This window comes from Sinohyriopsis cumingii, chromosome 9, assembly GCF_028554795.1.
Source record: "Sinohyriopsis cumingii isolate HCF-2022 chromosome 9, ASM2855479v2, whole genome shotgun sequence".
NCBI classification, from domain to species: Eukaryota; Metazoa; Mollusca; class Bivalvia; order Unionida; family Unionidae; genus Sinohyriopsis; species Sinohyriopsis cumingii.
This window is the reverse complement of record NC_142969.1, coordinates 3,587,944-3,608,925: the sequence shown is the minus strand read 5'-3', so window position 1 is coordinate 3,608,925 and position 20,982 is coordinate 3,587,944. Positions and strand designations below refer to the sequence as shown.

The 20,982-nt window shown below is 34.7% G+C and overlaps 1 protein-coding gene across 3 annotated transcripts in view; it reads right to left on the bottom strand.

Moving 5' to 3' along the window:
• Positions 1-7,394, bottom strand: part of LOC149791188 (uncharacterized) — a 31,967-nt gene extending 24,573 nt beyond the window's left edge. For 2 of the 3 annotated variants that reach the window (XM_089969631.1, XM_089969633.1), the window contains exons 1-4: positions 7,257-7,394; positions 4,458-4,658; positions 2,214-2,320; positions 1,736-1,862 (exon numbers count right to left, since the gene is read on the bottom strand). In XM_089969631.1, coding sequence (XP_089825757.1) covers positions 1,736-1,862; positions 2,214-2,320; positions 4,458-4,658; positions 7,257-7,317 — 496 coding nt within the window. In that variant the 5' untranslated portion in view covers positions 7,318-7,394. The remainder of the gene's footprint in view (positions 1-1,735; positions 1,863-2,213; positions 2,321-4,457; positions 4,659-7,256) is intronic. The other variant, XM_089969632.1, reaches the window with a different exon arrangement.
• Positions 7,395-20,982: the final 13,588 nt, after the last annotated feature.

The following is a 20,982-nucleotide window of genomic DNA, read 5'->3' as shown; positions in this document are numbered from 1 at the left end:
CCATTTAAGCGTATGTTTATGTTAACATCATAAATAATGAAATATAGATTGCATTTGTATTGACACAAAAGGAATCTCCTTGTTATAATTCCAAACGTGTGCATCAGAAATTATTACATTTAAAGGGATGTCCGTTACATTAAACGTTGTGGTTACATTAAACGTTGTGATTAGTTCAACCCTTTTCTCAAAGTGCTGTAATGCATAGAGTTACATCGATTGCTACCTTTAATCTTGTTGACCCATCAAATTTTAACTGAGTTAAGCATTTTCTAACCTACTAGCTCATCGTGATCTTTTACGATCCTAAATGCATAGCTTTGAATACGTTGCTAATTCAATTCTTACTCTTAGAAGTTAAACTTTCGGATATGATGAATGTAATATCGCAAAACTGATTTTAAAGGCATGAAAATGATTCATATGTTATAAAAGTCAGTATATATATATATATATATATATATATATATATATATATATATACGTGTGAATAATCTCTCACATTAAGGAACTATGAGTTTATATCATAAAATATCCGCCTTTGATTTGGAGATGAGCAAACAAATAATTGTTATCAGCTCCAATGTCGCACAATACACTACTTAATGGAAACGAAATCCCATTCTTAATATTTCATGTTATTTAGATAGCGCTATGTCTGTTTCTTTTTTAAGCTATCAAAGCAAATATTACTTATCAATATTTATCCAGATAATATAAGCCAGTGTTTCGCAAGCAATACAGACAAAGCCATGAAAACTCGTGAAGGTATACCTTTAAAATGATATAAAAGATACAGAAAACCAGTCATGTTACATTGATATTTTTAAAGCATTAATCCTTTAGCTAAAAGTACGTTTCAACTGAGGGAATTACATGTCTAGCCCATGGCGTTTAGGTTTCAGCAAGGATTACTCTATTTAAAGCTTTAGTTCTTTGCAGGCCCAACTATGCCTTTGCTCTTGATGTACAGTTCACACAGTCATGTTACGCATACCATGAATCTTAACATATATACATACTAATACATCATCTGAAATCAAAGGCAAAACTAAAGTTGACTGTTTGGGTTTAGGTTTCAGCAATGATTACTCTATTTAAAGCCTTTGCTCTTGATGTACAGTTCACACGGTCATGTTACGCATACCATGAATCTTAACAGATTTACATACCAATACATAATCTGAAATCAAAGTCAAAATTAAAGTTGACTGTTAGCGCTGATAGTTTGAAAGTCTTGAAAGGTTATTACTGAAGACAGAAGTTTATATGATATAGATATAAGTCAAACTTATAACGTTATGAGATATTAATATAAATTAATCTTGAAATAACTAAAATCAGCATTTGTTAGACAAACTAAGACACATCGTCTTAAGGTGAAACATTAGCTTAGCAGTCCGAACTCGTATCGTGCAATCCTACTAACATATACTTGTACCTCTTTGTGTGAACTACACGTGCAAATCATTAAGTGAAGACTCGTGATTTTTAATGTCCCCGAAAAATCGCATGTCTTATAATATATATATATATATATATATATATATATATATATATATATTAATATATATTACATCCCAAGTATCAATACAGTTTTACAATCAACCAACATCTTTATTCATTTTCTAGGGTATTTTCATGATTTAGGGTATATTTGGTTCAAAACGCATTCATATTTTAACAAACATATTTAGCGTTCTCAAAACATTAGCTGTATGCCGTATAAAGTTACCTTTTTCATACAAAGATATTGATTCATTTCCACCACATTGATGAATTGGATCATCGTTGTAAGTGCAGGTACAACCCATTGACCGGGTTAGATTTATGGCGTCTTTGAAACAAAAGCAATCCCTGTCCTGAAAAAGACATTATCAACGTCATCGTCTTCGTCATCAGTGTCCTTTCAGACATTACTATTATCATCTATTCATCGGTAAATTACTTATTTGTATCATATATTACTGAATAATGATTTCATCAAATCGGGTAAACTAGGCACATTCTGTATATCAGTGAGAAACAGACAATTAGACATTGAAGCTGGACATTCGTCCACGTTGTCCTCATCCCCATAAGTAGTATATTCATGGCCAACAATTAAAAAGTAAGAGTTGATATTAAAGTTTGAAATCTCTCACGAGCGTTTTTAAAGCTTGGAAGTTAACACGTTCGAAATGTGTTGAAAGAAAAACAAATTCTATGTCTACCTTCAATCCAGCATACAAGTACCCGGTGCAAAACTTCAAGCAATTGCCGATGATGTCTGAATCAAACCTTTCCTTCGCAATAGATTGGTTGTTTGTTCCTATGCAAACTGCAAGAACAATTAACTGACATTAGTAATTGCAGTGTGATATACGTTACGGAATTAGACTGTAGGAAAGGTATATTACCATAAAATGTACGCTCAAATGCAACAATTACAAACAAAATCTTACAAATTAAGACTCAATATATAATATCGTTTGTTTAAATGTGTTACATTTGTTGAGGCCTGTCGGTAACGAAAGCTCTGCGATATTTATTTTGTTTCAAGCCAGGGGTATTGCTTGACTAAACGATGTCAAACCGTGTCGCAATTCCGCTGGAAGTCATAAGTGTACCCCAACTTTCCAAAGACTTCTGTACAACTTTCGTTGTAAATTAGAACTAGCGACGTGTCCATTCTGCACATCAGTTTTTCTCTAATCAATGCAAGACCACATAGCTCACAAAATGTCTCTCAAACTGACATCTGCATGGTTTCTCTTGATCAGGTTTCCACACCGTTAGCAGCTTATGCCGTAGAAACTATACAACTATCCCTAACACAAGGAACTGTTTTAACTACGCCACCTTAGGACAGTAAATTCATGGTTTCGAGGCTAGTTTTGCCAGTACGACTGCATCACATTTGCCACCATTGCAACATAAGCGGCATATGCAGGGTCCATTATTGTTTATTTATGTGTGTAATTTGCCAGTCTCCTTCCGTAAATATTGTCACTGCAGTCGCACCACCAATTCACTCCGCAAGATTATAATAGTGGTTATGGAACGACGGGACACTAATGCGGTTCTGATCTGAATTCATCAAACTCAAACTATGACATCTTATAAACTCACTCATTTTTCTCTCCGTGACGTTTGATCCTAGTAACTGGCTAATTATTTCGGCCTAATTAATGTTTTCATTACACCAAGTTAAAGTAATTAAACAAATAAATCACAAATATCTAAGAGTTCCTTACAACAGGGCGCTAATACCAAATGCGCATACTCCAAAATTAGTAAAATATAATGCTCCAGTCCTAAAACCGTTAACCGTATCAACTTGGCAATACAAATGTTAATGGAACTAAAACAATGTAATTTTAGCATTTAAACTGATTAATTTTACGCAATACACTCCTTGAAGAATAATATGTTGTCCTAACAGTATTGTAACCTATCTGATATTCTTTATATCGATACGATAATAAAGCCTTTACAAACATTTTTGTACTGAAATGATCTAACACAAAATATGCCAAATGGGTGGAGTTGGACTTACAATATATATGATTATCGGAGTACCTGTGTGGAAATACTTTACTCTTGAAGAGAAAGTGTTTGTACTCTCAGGCCTAGACCATTCTTGGCAATACAATCTTTCCACTTCACTAGTTAAATATGTTATATCTACCTGCACATCAAGACAGCGAAAATCGCTAAGAGTTGATTAACCTGTCCATCATTGTAATGTATACCTATGCAAACATCATGTATTCAATAATGATATAACTGTACGTAATGGTAAAGGTGCATGTATCAGGTTTATGATTACGAAATACAAGCATGATATTTATCTTTTGCGATACAGTTACATGTGCAATACGTTTCTGGGCATGGGTTTCACTTAGGACCTGATCGGATGAATGATTCAGATGTATTAGCATACATCGTTATGTTGTGCAAACACTTTTGCTAAAGAACAATAGATGGGAAAACGTCTTGCTGCACAGATAGAACCACATGCGTGTTTGTTGATAAAATGTACTTCTTTACATCATTTATTTTAAAAACTGATTTTGTGTTGGAATTTTAACATAGCTTTAAACATGTGTGAGTCATATAGCTACGATGCTTGCCGTGTGACAGCTTAAATTGATGTCTAGCACCGGGGCATCATGCCGCAGACATTTATCATGATGACCCACCAAGTCGCATTTTCCTAACACCAGACTGACCAGTACTAGCACTAAACTCCTAGTTCCGAGCCCCTAGTGAGGTTGCTGCTAGTACCATTATATAAGTATTTGGTATGACTGCGGGGATTTGAACAGGCGACCTCCCACAACCGAGGTGGATGCTTTAACCGCTAGGCCAGATGAATTGTCTGTTTCTTTTTTAAATGACAAAATACTGCTGGAACAAAATTTAAATAATAACGTGTAATCATAAATAAAGAAATTAATTATCTGAAGTCTCACCAGGCACTTTGACAAAATGACTGAATTCTACTGTTGCAGAAACCCACGTTTGATTTGTGTCCTTAAGGATGTTCCTCAGGATTGTCTTAGACTCATTTCCCATTACATCGAATAACACTTTCCCAGTATCTTCACAATACCTGCGTGATTCGTTCCACGTTAATGTGATATTGCTCTCAAATATTTCTCCATCGGCTGAAACTAGATACAGATGCATATAACAATATTTTCCTCTGCCTCGCTTTATTCAGAAGCCTGTTCCTAACATTAAAGTCTCAAGCAAATTAACACGATAATATTATTAACACTGACAAGTACCAAGGGTCTTGCAGAAAATTTCAAAGATGATATACGTATTTAAGAAAGTTTCGCATTTGTCTTGCATTAAACACAGGGTGTTGTTTTAGAAACCAATAAAAGATAAGTACAGAGATGGAGACAGTAATGTAGGGGATTCGTTGGAAATGAAACTACAGTGCTTGTACAAAAATGAAATAAAGATATGTCTTCGTTCTTGTTTATATATGCCTATCAACAAACCGCCTTTCGAAACTTCAATTCATAATTTAACCAGTGTATGCATTTATAGTCATTTATTGTTACTAACACGGGTGCTTGTTAGGTGACCAACTGATGGACTCAAACACAGACTTTATTCCTGCTTACCTGACTGTTGTTATGACTGAATAACCTAACCACATGCTTGTTTTTTTAAGCCATTTGACTGCTCTTGACAATGGTCGTGGTGATAATAAATACTTCCTCCAGAGTGGATACAATTTCATATATCAAATTGTAAAGTTGCTTATATTTAAAAACGCTCATCGACTTTAAAGAGAATTTATGAAAGTTGATTGAATAAACAGTGATTCTGTGGAAATTTAAGAAATACAATTTTTAGGAAATAATGATGCAGAAAAGGTCAATATCGCTCTAGATAAATCGAAGAAGAAAAAAAAAGAACAGCCACGAAATTGATCAATGATCATTACTGGAATGAATTGCAAAAATAGTGTCCCAATGCAATTGCTTTCAAGTTCCATTACGGTCGATTTTAATCACTTATATAGTCCACATGCCTATCGCCAATATCTCAAGGTAAAAAGCTATTTTTCAATAATATGGTACACTAATGTCTCCTAATTTACCATAATGACGTCATATTCTGTTTAACATACGATGTTTTTCGTATGCTAGGACCATGCTGCGTGCACTTAATGTAGATATGTGTCCGTAATAGATATATATATATATATATATATATATATATATATATATATATATATATATATTTACTGCAAATTGGAACAATTTGTTTTCATCTTCATATTGTCATCTTCGTATAATTCTCTATGTCTCTCACTCTTCTACGATTGTACATGTGTCGTGTGTATGCCTCATTGTGCAACCGTTAGATGGATTAATGATGATTTGATCCGTTGTAGTGTACTGTAAACTGATTAGTAGTTCTCTCTTTGCTTTTAAGTGGCGCATTTAATAACCTAGTATGCAGCCTATTGAGATGCCCCGAGTGGCTGAGTATTTTAAAGAGATGACCGCTACGGATCACTGCATCTCACCTCTATCTGCGTTAGTTTGAGATCCGGATTCGTTGAATGTGGTACGTGAGAAAGAATGCGAGTAGTTTGTCATGGGTCGGTAATTGTTTTCAGGGTTTAACCAGGTTCTTCCTTCCCCATTTATACTGGCCGCCATATATAGACTATCTTGTGCTGAAAAACGGCGTCAAACCTACAACAACAACAAGAACCAAGTGAATGCTGAACAAGGGGTAAAATCGAATGTTTTAATGGAGTTATGTGCTTTCGTTCATGTCATAATCACTATACAGCAAAACATAGCCACTGTAGGGAGCTAATGTGTAGTCAGACGAACACAAACTTACTTACGACAGGGATATATGACGTAAACTAAAATGTTATAGATATCAGTTTCACAAAGACAAAATTGAATAAGCTGCGTATGCAACTTGTCATTTTTATAGTTAAACTGACAATTAAAATTATCATTTGCAAACTATTTCAGAAATGAACATTTATATTTTGTTACCGTCAATTGTATATTGAATCAAATACTGAGTCGGACATATCAATAAGTGTGCAGTAATTGATAAGGAAAGGCATCTATTTAACATTTTGACAAACCTCTGTGTTCAAAATTGTAGTTCTTGAATATTGTTAATATGCACAAATCAAATGTTTACTTCTGGACTCACAACATAGTGATGGTTTGCTACTTAAGATTAATTTACAAAACTTACGACACAACAGCAATAGCACCTGTGAATACACGGAAAACTAGTAGCATTACTACCTGATTTGATTATATAAATACTAATTATCTGCATATTTATTCATTATATAATTTAATTAATGTCAGCTAATTGCACTTTTTCTGTGTTTAAATCAATATTATATGTAATACAAAAAAAAAAACAATTATATTTTGCTCAGAAGGATCTTGCAATCGAAACAGTTATAAATTAACCACATGTAAGCATTATCGAAAATTAGGTCACATATAAATTCTAACGAAGCTGTCAAGGGAAGTAATTATTTTGGTATTTTTTGGACACATAAAGTTTCGTTACTTTAAGGATTAATTTGAATATCTGGTTAGTGCCAATTTGACCACGGAATTGTAAACGCAATCCACTCAATGCGAAATGAAATGTGTGCAATCGGCATTTGGAAGATTTTCTTCATTAGCAATTCATAAACAATTGCTCGTCCATCCATGAAATTACCAATTGACAATTACTAATTAAAATACACGTACCTTCTCTCCAGATCCAATAGAATATAATAAGAATCACATCTTGACGCCATATGGAATGCATTTTAGTAAGTTGAAGTTCCTTATGCTGTACTTGCTGTCAAGTTCTCATAATATAGAGCTATGTAGAGTGCTTTCAAGGATGTGACTTGTAACTATCGTAAATACCCATATAAACCATCCACATGATATTCTAAGATTTCATTCATCGAAATAAATATTGAGGTTTACCATATTTACAATTTTGTAAATAAACTATTCCAGGGTGTCTCTCGATTATATATTTATTTAAAACAAATTTGTCTTTTCCGCTTTCTGGACTAGTTAAAAGGCTCCGCATCAGAAAACTGTCCAAATACAATGAAGACAATTTGTACATATACGTCACTATTTTATCACTACATCTGTCCATTCGAGTGCCGGTAAAGAATACTTGTATTTTTGTATATATCAAGAATAAAATGAGTCTGTCAATAGAAGAACATGAATTTTATCCTGTTATTGTAGGTCTCTGCCTGTCTGAGTGATTGTGTTCGTCTGTCTGTCTGTCACTTTATACATTGTTACCACCGACTAGTCATTAATTAGGTAACAGAAAGAAAATAAACATAAAATTTAGAATAACAAGATTATGAATAAAATGCAAAGTACTACCACAAAACCTAAACAAATCAAATATTCCGAATGAATTATAGCTCCTCTAAAATATTGATCTGCAAAACAGTCATTATATATCGCAATTTTATTGTCAAGAACTCTTTTCAAATACATTTACATAGTCCATATGTATTAGTGGAGTCAAATGAGTATTTAGCAATTCCAGTGAATAATACAAACAAATATTTCCCTTTGTATCTAAGCACAATATCGAACAAATCCGCACAATAACGTTAAAACATGAACATAGGTAAAAATAATTAAATAAATGTCCAGTTATATTGACTTGTGTACACGCATATAGCTATAAAACTCGTTTTTCTCCTATCCTTTACGTGAACTATCATAATACCCCATGTGGTTTAAGAACCCACCTGACCGACCCATACAATTGGAAATAACATCATTATTCTAAGAACCTCGATTACCTCACCAAACAATGATAATTACACCAAAAGTATCATCAGGCACAGTACATAGGTTTAGTTTAACTTGTAAACTCCCGATTCATGCCTAATTGTCTTTAAAATAATATATATAACAATATTGAAAAAACTTATTTATATATGACCACTTTAAATTACATTCGCGAGCAAAAATCGCATGCACTTAGTTACAGTAGTCTACTGAAGTTTTCACTAATATATATATATATATATATATATATATATATATATATATATATATATATATATATATATATATGTATATATATGTATATGTATATATATATATATATATATATATATATATATATATATATATAAAGAAATGTGAACATAAATGCAAGAGAAAAACTTAAATAGTTAAACGATATAATGATGAACGATTCAAAATGATTCCACACAAACACTGACAATTTCCATGATATAGTCCACTCAAATTGCGATGTATGATGTGTCTCCCTCAAATAGTGATGTATGATGTATCTCCCTCATATAGTGAGGTATGATGTGTTTTACTCGGGTAGTGAAATACGATATGGCACAGTGGAACAAGTATCTTGCGGAGACAAACAAAACTCCGATCGGTGTTATCAGCCCTAACTCTCTTTCGAATGATTGACGAGCCACAAAAACGGTATGCCAATCCTTGTCAGCCTAAAATTCTGTATAATATCTTTTCTTTCCGGTTGGTGTAGAAGCCCTGGTTCTTCTCGTTGTAACCTTTATCTTCTTCCAAGCCAACGTCGCCCTCGACAGCGGCAACAATTGGGTATAACACAACCCAAATTAGCACCACGGCTTAACGACACATACAATACGATGCATATGCAGAAATACAGCGTAACTGTCACTCCATCCCTTCTTTAATCCTTCAGCACTACACTTAGCATTCACCATTTACCATCAGTAAATCACCAATCAGTCAGCCGCGATCAATCAGTCTGCTGAAAATATTCGATTCCGTGTTCTACAAATGAAACGGTCATGTATATCAGCACGTAATGAAGATGTGTACTGTAAACTTTAGTTGATTTTATGCAAATTATATTATCGGGACTATGGGCAAAGTGATAATCAAGTTCAAAAGTGAACCTGTTTCCGCCAAGAATGTAGTAATAATTGAAAGCTTCTCTTTCTTAATAAATGCAAAATTATTACAAATATAATAGTTGTGATAAGTTACATTCAGGTAAACTATAAAACAGGCTACAACATTGCATAATACATCCCAAGTCGGAATGACCTAATATACGAGATAAATGTGACAATAAAACAATTATAACGTTAAGTACAAATATACATTAATATTTAACACACAATCATGTATAGATGGAGATCACAAGTCGTTAAAGTAGATTGCTCACTAACAATACTTTTTTGTAATGTGATGTTTAGCTCTATGATAAGTTAGTTTATACACTGGCCATGTAGCCATAAACTGCTCATGCGCTCAAGGATTATTGTTTTTCCCATGTAAGCACATTGCTCGTGTAACATAGGATGAATCGAACTGATTATTTCGAAATAATATACGATATACATAAACCACCCTCTGGTAATTCTGTACACAGATACGAAACTCGAGTACATATCTTAAATCCAATATAATTAATTAACAATATAGGTATAACATTCCGTGACAATATATCCCCCGTTACAAAGAAGTGTCAACACTTAGAAATCACGGGTTGTAAATAAAAACAATTATTGAAACATCCAATTTTGACTAATTAACGAAAATTATCTGATAATCACACCCTCCTTAAAATAAATCAGCACCCACATTTTCCTACTCTCGATTCTCCGAATAATATGCGGCTGCATAGACAACACCCTACGAAGCAATACTGCGCTGATCACTTTTGCTTTGTTCAAGTATAAGAATGGCAGATTTTCCGTTTGTAGGATAAATTCCCACCCTATGGTTATGTGTGGAATTTTCCTATCCCTTACACAAAAGGGAGGAACTCCTTTTCAATCACAGAGCTTATGTAAGTGGCAATTTTATCTCCTCTCGCTCCTGTAACAAAACAGCCCCTCGACCTTCATCGGACGCATCCGTCCTCATCACAAAAGGTTTACTCACTTATGGCAACGTTAGGATTCGTGCACTTATGAGTTTCCGTTTTAAAGCGATAAACGTTCTATCCTGACACACACTTCAGCAACTTATTTGGTTGCATTTTCCTAGTGTTGTATGTCAATGGGCTGGCTATAGCTGAAAATTGTGAACACATTTCCTATAGAACCCAACCAAACCCAGGAAAGGTCTTACTTTTTGTTTTGGTTTCTAGTCTGTAGGCATCACTTATTTCTCCTATTTTTTCTGTGCGAGATTTCAACTGACCTAAGCCACTTGAAAGATGATTTAATCATTCCAAGTTAGAATAGGCTCTGCTATCTTCGTTGGCTCTAGCTGAAAGATTCGCGATGCGGAGTCTATCAAATAGATCAATTAATAATAGAACATGTTCTTGCTGGGTATATGTATATACGAAGATATCATCTACGAGGCTATCACCGTTTTCTATAACATTTAACCGTTTACGCACAAGACGAAGACACGACGCAACGACTTCACTAAACCGGAAAGGATGACCTTACATTGTTACATACCTTTTGGAGTCGATATCCATTGGTAAGATCTAACTTCAAAATGTATGTATGCACTACTATAGTCTATACGCTACAAGTTTCATCTATTTGTAACTGAAACTGGTGGAGGGGGGGAGTAGGTGGACCAGACTGAAACTGTTGGAAACGAAGGGTAGGTGAACAAGACTGGAACTGGTGGGAGGTGTTGTTGCGTCAAACTGAATTTAGTTCAGAGTGTTTTTGCGCCAGAATGAAACTGGTGGAGAATAGTTGAACCAGACGAAACTGGTCGAGGGTGAAGTTGAGCCAATATGAATCTGGGAAGTTGAGCCAAATTGAAACTGTAATATTTTGTGTTTTTTTTTTTTTTTCTTTCAAAGTGGGAAGTTGAAACAGAGAGCACCAGCCGTGGGTCAGAACTGACATTTTGTTTTTTCATTTTTTTTATAGCATATTGGTTGTACGAACCGACTCTTTAATCATTGGTAAATTCAGCACTGTGTCGTTATCTCAATCCTCGTCATTATCATTAGATACATGTATATATATATATATATATATATATATATATATATATATATATATTTCTTTTGTGAATGTTTGTATGGTGTGTGCGAGAGTGGGATATTACAAAGAGTGTTTCATGTAACTTTGTGCCATTGTCTTATTGTACAATACACAAGTCTCGTTAGTCACATGCATTGTGTTTGTATTACTCCTTTAGTCCAAAGCCCACTAGTTTTCAATTATGTTAGAATGGTGTCAGAAGTAGGATAGTGCGATTAAATGAACCATCATCGTCTGGTTTGTGAAAGTCTACACTTATTGTCTATTTTTAGTGTGTGGACTTCTTGACAAGATAATCTTCAAGTAGGTGTTGATTTTTTGAGCTTTTGCTAGGTCTGTCTTTTCATCATAAATATATTCAATTACATGTTCATTTTGTTTTGGTTGCCGGCATCAGGAAGATGAGGTTAGTCCGTTCTGTACGACCTAATATGTTATAATACGGTTACTATCAGTCATGTCATCCCTCAAGGACTTGGTCACTTTAGGCAAAGAACTCGATTATCAGGGAGAACGCGTAATGACATTTATTCAGAAGATGGTGAAAGGGTAAAGGCGAGGGAATTAGAAAGAGAAGAACAAGCCACGGGGTGGGATGAAATGGTAAAGGCAAAGGCATTGGAAAGGGAAGCAAAGGTAAGAAAGATGCAATTAGAAAGGGAAGCAGAGGATAGAAAGATAGAAATCGCCAAATAACTTGAAAGGGGAAAAGGGAAATACAAAAGGTAAGGGTCGAATTAGAAGGGGAAGCGGAAGAAACAAAGATGCAATTAGAAAGGGAAACTGAGGAAAAGCGGATAGAGTTGGAAAAGCGGGCAAAATTGGAAGTCACAGAGGTAGAAGAAAGAATAAGGCAACAATATCATGAACGTCAGGTAGAGTTAGCAATAGCTATAAATAAACACGGTTGTGCCTTATGCAAGTTAAAAGGCCCTAAATTACCCTCTTTTGACGATTAAAAAAGATCACACGGATAGTTACCTTCATCGGTTTGAGCGGTACGCCGCGAACCAAAAGTCGAGTCAAAATGACTGGACACTGTATATCAGCGCTTTATTAAAAGGTAAAGCACTGGATGTGTACTCGCAACTTCCTAGAGACGATGTCTTCAGTTACAACGTCATGAATGAAGCACTTCTATAAAGGTACGAGCTGACTGAACAGGATTTCTGTAAAAGGTTCAGGTACAGCAAGCTCGAGAAGGGAGAAACCTTTGGTCAGTTCATCGTTAGAATAGCGAACTATTTTCAGCGGTGAATCGAATGCGGAAAGCAGCGAAAACCTATATAGGGTTGACCAGTTTCTTGCTCAGAGATTAATTGTTAAACACAGTTCGTCGGGAACTAAGTCAGTTTATAAAAGAGAAAGTAGTCTCAAACGTACGGGATATCATTACTTTGTCCAGGCTCATGGGGGAAGCCAGAACGTGGTTTCCAAAGATTTTAAGTCATGTACCAATTTTATGTATTATGAAAGTCATAATCATAAATACAAACGACGGACAAATCATATGGTGATGAGTGTTGATTGCAAACAAAATGAAGTGTGGATCGAAATTTGGGTACTTCACCTAAAACCGGAGAAGAGTAGAGCTTCTCAGGTTCACTCAAAAAGTAACGTATGAATGCAAAAATAATATTTAATAAAAGAACCAAAATCGTCAAATGTAAAGTCGCAATAAATAAAATGATTTATTAAAGATGCTAGTCTCTGACTTCTTGTCTGTCGGATGCGACCGCTCTGTAATGATTATACAGTAACCTCGCGCCAATAATGTCCTCTGTATAAATCCGCGCAATAAATTCAAAGTTCGGCAAGATCCAAAGCATTGCATACACAAGCATAATTTGTAAACGGCACCTGTTCTAATATCAATACAAACGACGGTTATTCTAATATCATTATAAACGGCAGTTATCCTATTGTCATGGTAAAGTCATCTTTCCTCATATCATTGTAAACGGGAGACGTCCTTATATCATTGTAAACGGCACCTGTCCTAGTACCATTGTAAACTTTGATATCATCTTCTCATCAATGCAGTACTGAAGGGATTATTCACACTGACAAATAATGAAGAAATAGTCATGCACAATGATAATTTTTACCTTTGAAAGGTATAATAAATGTATGCGTGTTATTGTTGGAAATAGATGTAAGGAAATATTGAATTGTGAAGTAACACTATGTTTATGTCAAGAGTGGCCCCAACTCATGTGAAACTACAGTGATTCTACTTCTCGTGATATGTTTAGTTATAACTGTGTATATTACAGACATCAGGAAAGTCACCACTATGTAATCATGCATTCTGACGTAACTCTAAATATGACATGTATATAGCCTAATGACTCCGTTAAAGGGTTTTGCAATGGCGAATCGTGATAGTAGAGGAGAGGCAACTACTACTTCTAATTAACAAATGAAGATTTATTGCAGAATTTGACAGTGCTATACAGTGATTATGGTGGAAACGAAAATTAAATAAAAAAGCGGAAACTATGCTCATACAAATTTAACTATTTAAAAATCCATATGCTTCAAGCGTTTTCGACCAAAATTGGCAAAATGTATGCTATTATATCTCTGCGTAAGTGTGCCTTGAAATAGAAATTTTTATGAACAAATATTTCAACTTAATTTTCTTTTGTACGTCTATCTCTCTCTCTCTCTCTCTCTGGGGCTGCAGAGTGTGAAAATACAAATATATAAGTGAACTTGCTCAAAATTACCTACAAGAACCTCCTACTTTGTAACGTTTAAGAGTAAATATCCCATGAGATTTTAATACTTTGTTGGCAATACCAGTGTTACGTAGATGCCTGTCAAGATGTGTATGGTACATTTATATGTAAGTAGGAATACGCATGGTTAAACGTATTTGAAAGGTATAATACGAGATTTTTAGAGCTGATTCAAGTCGGCACTATATCCTTAACAACAGTTTCATGTCATTTATTTAATCCGAAAGTTTATAAGCACATATATTTTAACGATATCACCAATGTATATTTTAAAATTTCGTTATAATATATCGTTTCGATAAGTTAAATACAGTTATTTAACCTTTCACTGGTTACTCCATACAATTGAGATACAATTTATTGATGCAAGACGCTCCTAGGAAAAACATGCAGAATCATTGCTAGCATTGTTGATGGAATGATGACACTTATGTCATGGTGTCAGGTAAGTTCTTGTGACCTTCAAAAATACTTCCTTTTCATTAATGGAAGCAATTTCTAAGTTTGGCGATTTATCATTTTGTATACGCTAGTCTATGGAAATAATTTCACCCGTTTATGTGAAGGCGACCTCAAGATGTGGTCGTTGGACCCGAATATCCATAATCACTTTGTCATGTGTATAATCGACAAATATTCTGTTTGTACTGAAATCATGTATTTCACTCGTGGTTTATTATTGTCCTAAATAAAAGCATGACCGAAACAAAAGCTATAAAGAAGTATGTTGGGCAGACGCCATATTGAGTTTGAGCTTCTTTTGCTTTTAAGCTTTTTTGAAATAGACCAGAATGATTATTTCCTGTTGCAGTTAAAACAATCATGATGTTGGTGAATAAAGATTCTGTACAATGTATTGCCCGACACTCGTTTTTGCTCCTTTATTGAACCTTGACCATTCACCAGTTGACCTCAAAATCTCTTTATACGTTACTGGTGAAGGCATTTGTCTCACAACTAAAAACATTGTGCGAAATCTATTTTCTTGTTCGAGTCAGTTGTAAATTAAAGTGATCAAGAAGGTATGGTCAAGGTTCAAGTTTTACACCCAAAGGTATCTGGCGGAAAATTAATACATGGGTTTTAGGGCAGAAAGACTGATTGAGGGATGGGTGAACAAATGAAAAACGTCTTATCATGATACTTTAGCTTTTGGTGGACGTGCGAATCCCTTCCTTTTCGTTGGTATTTTGTCCAAAACAATTTTTGGTTTTCTTACATTTCCTATCTTTGAATATAATCTGTATCACAATATTACCAACAATATAAACACATAAATTATTAAATAAAATTTTTACATTTGAAACCAATGCAAAATTAGGTTAATGTGAATACTGTTTTTAGTTAATTTCGTGATACTACATAACCAATTTCATCATATATGCCTTTTGTTGCGAAAATATGAAAAATATGAAATAAATATGTTTTCTAGCACATGAAGAAAACACTTCCGGTGCTAACTTTGATGTTTATTAGCTAATGAATTTAAGATGCCCGAAAGTAATTATTTTATAGTGAATAAGAAGAGACAAATAAACAAAGGTTGTAGTTTTGACAAATTAGTATATCGTGCATAAATATTACACGACGTCATAAAACCATTATTATCCATTTACATAGTATTGTCAACCTGGTATGAAACTGTCCACATGGTTAACGGATTCTGCATTGGTACATATCGGAATTGTAGAAGGCAAGAAGTACGAAAATATAAAAATACAAGTAAACGTGTGTGACATTTTATTATGATCCATAACGTAACGATTTAGATTATTGTTTGTCAGCGAGTTCATAACGTTATAGCATGGATTGGTCGAGTTTGCTCCGTAAACATATGATGTAACCAAGCCATCAAACAACTAAGTATATTAATATTGAGACATAGTAATCGTTTATATATTATCTTTTCAGAGGTTTCGTCTTTAATATTGAAAACAATGAAAAGCATCATGATTATTTCGTATTACACACCACTCATCGTGTAACTATTAAGTATTCTAATTTAAATGTTTTGAAGGAGGATAAATGGTAACATTCTTCGATTGTATTTACGTCTTTTTAAAGCGTTTCTGTTAACTTTATCATCTCTGACCTCATTACTTGAGTGGCACTGCTCATGTACAATTAGTGATTAAATTTGAATATGCCGTAGATTTTATCATCAAAATAAATAATACAGAAGTTACGTATACTCCAAGAATAAATAACATTCGATAACTATCGGTACAAGACGAAATAGTAGTATTATAATGAAGGATTAGGAATTGTGTTATATTTCTAGGTCACGGTCTTTATACAAACGGCATTTCCTCATTTTAAAAACCAAGTCGCATACTTTGTGAAACCTGTGGATTATTAGCGTTAATAATTCACTAAAATGTAGTAGGCCGAACTAGAGTCATACAGTATGCACACTAGTGACCTACTAAAAACGCATTGTCACTCTTCACTCATATTCTCAAAACTAATCCGCTTCCTAGTTTTACAACCACCGAATATGTCAGTCATTTTTTGAGGAGATCCATTATTAAATTTACCATGACCAGCTAGTATTATTTATGTCGTTGACTAGGTGGCCGCTTTTTACGGTGTTATAGCTACTATTCGTTGCAGTCGATGTCAAGACGATCGAGTCGCTTGTTATTCCAGTTTATTTTCTTCATTTAATCCACAACAACGTTTTTGATAATATCGACGATTCGTAGTGCAACTTGTTTAGTGATTGGTGAAGATAATCTCGCGTGCACCTTTGGTGTGTGGACAACAAACGAGCAACGTCACCATGGTATCCATGTTGTTGAAGCAATACTATGTCAGGTATGATAGTATATGCAATTCAAGATGCAAATGATGAACATCCAAAACGTGTACTCATCCACGATTTCCCAATGTGAACTAAGTAGTGTAGATATTAAATTACAATGACGCAGATGGAGCGGATGCACATGTTCACGTGCATGTAGTTTAGAGTCTTTACATTTGTCACGACCTAAGGACGCAGACTTTGTCACAAGAAAGAGCAACAAGCAATAAGTTTTATTCAAATTCCAAATAATAATATGTTGCCCTAAAATTCAAAGTGAAAGACTATAAAAGAACATACAGTGTGGTATAATTTGATATTTCCTTAAATGTTATATCAGTTCTAATAGATCCAATGTAATCCAGATAAGTTCCAAAGGTAATGCGAATTATAACGATTATGTGCCAACAGTACAGAAAAAACATGCTTTAAATCCAAATATATTTTAGTGAATTAACGGAAATTCCAAAATAGCATTACATATTTCACGAGAAATCCAATGATATCAAAATCTATCCAATTGTTTGAGACATTCACAATAATCCAATACATGATATTTACTCTTAAGATACATGTTGCAGCCACTTTAATTCTAACAAATGACTGTCAGCTGAACAATAAATAAAGAGTATCAACATATATCTTCCAAATCAAATATAATGTCAAGAATGAGTGACTCTGTGTTCCACATGGCTAGTTCGGAAATATATAGTAAGTTACCAACGCTGAATCTAATACGCTGTAACTACAATGTGACTTCAAGCTTTCAGTGAATCATTTAAACATTTTCATTACTGATATAAAACTGGAAATGTGTTTTTGATTATCAAAAAAATATTTATAAACACTTGCTCTTAAGTCAATTGCAATCGTTTCAACTTACAATCATAGGCAAACATTAATTATGAAAGCAGTATAATTACAGCTTGCACAACGTTAATAAAAAGCTAAATATCAAATATAAATATCATTATATGAAAATATATTTCTTAGGTTAGTATGTATATATATATATATATATATATATATATATATATATATATATATATATATATATATATATATATATATATATTATGTATATTTAATGTACTTGTTTGTCTGTTACTTTTAATTTTTTTATTCCATTACATGCTATCGAAATGTAACATTGTTTACTGTACCTGACATTGTCCAGTTCAGTTCAGTAGTATATGGGGATACCCTAGGGACAATGGGAATCAGCATTACAGACCCCCACTGGGACAATCTGGGGACTATGTAAATTTAACATGGAAAAAAATCGTGGGACAATCTGGGGACAAGGGGAATTAGCATTACATGGTCAATAGAGTTTGGGACTGTCTAGGGACAAGGGGAATTGAACATGGGATTTTTTTTATTTAAAATTTTTAAAATAAAAATTATTTTTCAAAAAGGGGTAGGCAATTGAAAAGTCATTCTCTTTTCGAGAAATATGGGTGGCTCTGAAAAGGGCCTTTGGGTTTCTTCTGCTTCTTCTTTTATTTCCTCCATTTCCTCATCCACCCCCTAATCTTTCCCAAAATTCCTTTGTTCTTCCTCTTTTCTTTTTCTGGTAACCAGTCTGGGTGCCCCATAGCCCTGAACTTCTCTTGTATCTTTATCCAATTGTTGTTGAGTTTTTCAAATGCGTCTTTTTTCTTTAAGTTTTCTTTCTCCTTTCTTTCTTTACTCCACTTGTCTTTGATCTTCATGACCTCTTCCTCCATCACTTTTCTCATAAGTTGTTCCGATTTCTTAATCTGGTCCACTCTGTCCATTCCATTACTTCTTCCAAAAAACACCTTACTTCTAGCACATTATCCATGGCTTCTTTCAAGTGGCCAATCTTTACATACTCTGGATCTATAAAGCCTCTTAGTCTTTTTACTTCTTCTTCTATCATCTCTGCCACCAGATCCATGGCTGATTTTAGGTTTGTCACTTGCCTTCTTACAAAATCCCTGGTTACTTCATACTTCCATTCACGTTCAATCCTTTCCACTGCATAAGCTCCATCCACCATCCAATACCAAATGTCCTTTAACTGGTTAAACAATTCTGTTACAGCTACCATTTTCTTTCCTTTATTCCTTAGAATGGTGCGAACGACGAACGTTTGGGGTTCTTATACTTAAAGTGCGGACGTGAAGGAAAACATCCCCCTAAAACATAAAATTGATCTTACCTAGATCATGACCAAACAACGCGCGGACGTGAAGGAAAACATCCCCCTACTTTCTCATTTCATATAATAAAACCCAAACTATACTCTCCACATACGCTAAGAAACAGTAAAGAAACCCATAATATACCATTCACACAAACTTACATGAGCAGTTACAAACACAAACACAAACACATACACTCCCACTCTGAAAAAAAGAGTTAGTGTTTATATTCACACTACTCTACCTACACACATTGGCAAATGGATGGTTATTTCTTTTCTTGAGTATTGTGTAGCCCTGAAAAGGGCTGGGTTTTTTGGAACTTCATGGACACCTGGTTAATGGTGGCACCTTCCAGGCCTGGCGCCACATACACATCTTGTTCCCCAGTTACTTTTTACTTATTGGGGGGAGAGAGCAGAGGCAGGATATGTGGCTTCAGAATCCCAATTTTCGGTTTCTGGGATTCTGAAATTTCTTCTTCTTCTCTCCTTTTCCTCCTCTTCTTTGTTTCTTCTCTCCTCCTCCTCTTCTTTGTATCTTCTCTCCTCCTCTTCTTTGTTTCTTCTTTCCGCCTCCTCTCTCATCCTTCCTTCTTCCACAATGGCCTCCGCGGCCAGTTCGTTCAACAGGTGCCTGGCATATTCCAGATGCACATGAAGTTCCAACAGTTTTGCCAGTCTGGTGTTCATTTATGGTGTTGATCAATCAACAAGGGTAGCTAGACTGCCGAACCAGTTTCAATTTATAGTGAAAGCACGGACGTGAAGGAAAACATCCCCTAAAAAAATAAAATTGATCTTACCTAGATCATGACCAAAAACAACAACGCGCGGACCTAAAAGAAACACTCTCTCACTTTTTTATGCTACCCATTACTATTGTAAAAGAAATTTCATTAATCACTTCAATAAACTATTTACATACTCAAATCAATCAAATCAAACCCCAAATCTACTCTCCCCACACCTCAAACAGCCAAAAAAACAAACATCATCTTAATCTACTATCCATACCAACGTACGTGAGCACTTACAAAACACACAATTTTATACACAAACACATACACTCGTACTATTAAAAAATCCTACTATTAAAAAAAGTTAGTGTTTATATTCACACTACTCTAGCTACACATTGGGAAATGGATGGTTATTTCTTTTCTAGAGTATTGGGTAGACCTGAAAAGGGCTGTTTTTTTTGTTTTTTTGTTTGCTATGGCAATCTTTTTTAGTTTCTAAGAATGCGATGTCCTCTGAGGATAGACTTTCTGGCAATAGGTCTGCTTCTTCGGAAAGAGAAGAAGAACTCTTTGGTGTCGATACGACAATCGACAAAGCCTCTGTCAGGTTCAGGTTGCTGCTGATGCTGCTGTTGTTGTTGTTGTTGCTGTTGTTGCTGTCTCTGAAGTCTGTACTTCTCTGTCCATTCTTCTTTCTCCCTGTTCACTTCTTCTCTGAAGAGCTCTTCTATCAGGTCTTCAGTGACTTTTAGCATTCTCACATTCTCTATTTCTTCTGGCTTCGGTATCAGACTGTGTCTGACCCTATGCAAATTCACGTAGGCTTCGTTTAGCTTAGCTAGTTTGGAGCACATCTTCGTAGGAGGATGAGTCGACAATGGATGGTTAGACTGGAAACAACCCCGGTTCTTAAAGTCAAAGCGCGGACGTGAAGGAAAACATCCCCTACACGGTTTTCGAGCCGCAACGTTCAATGAGTGTCATGAGAGGGATAGTAAGAAATT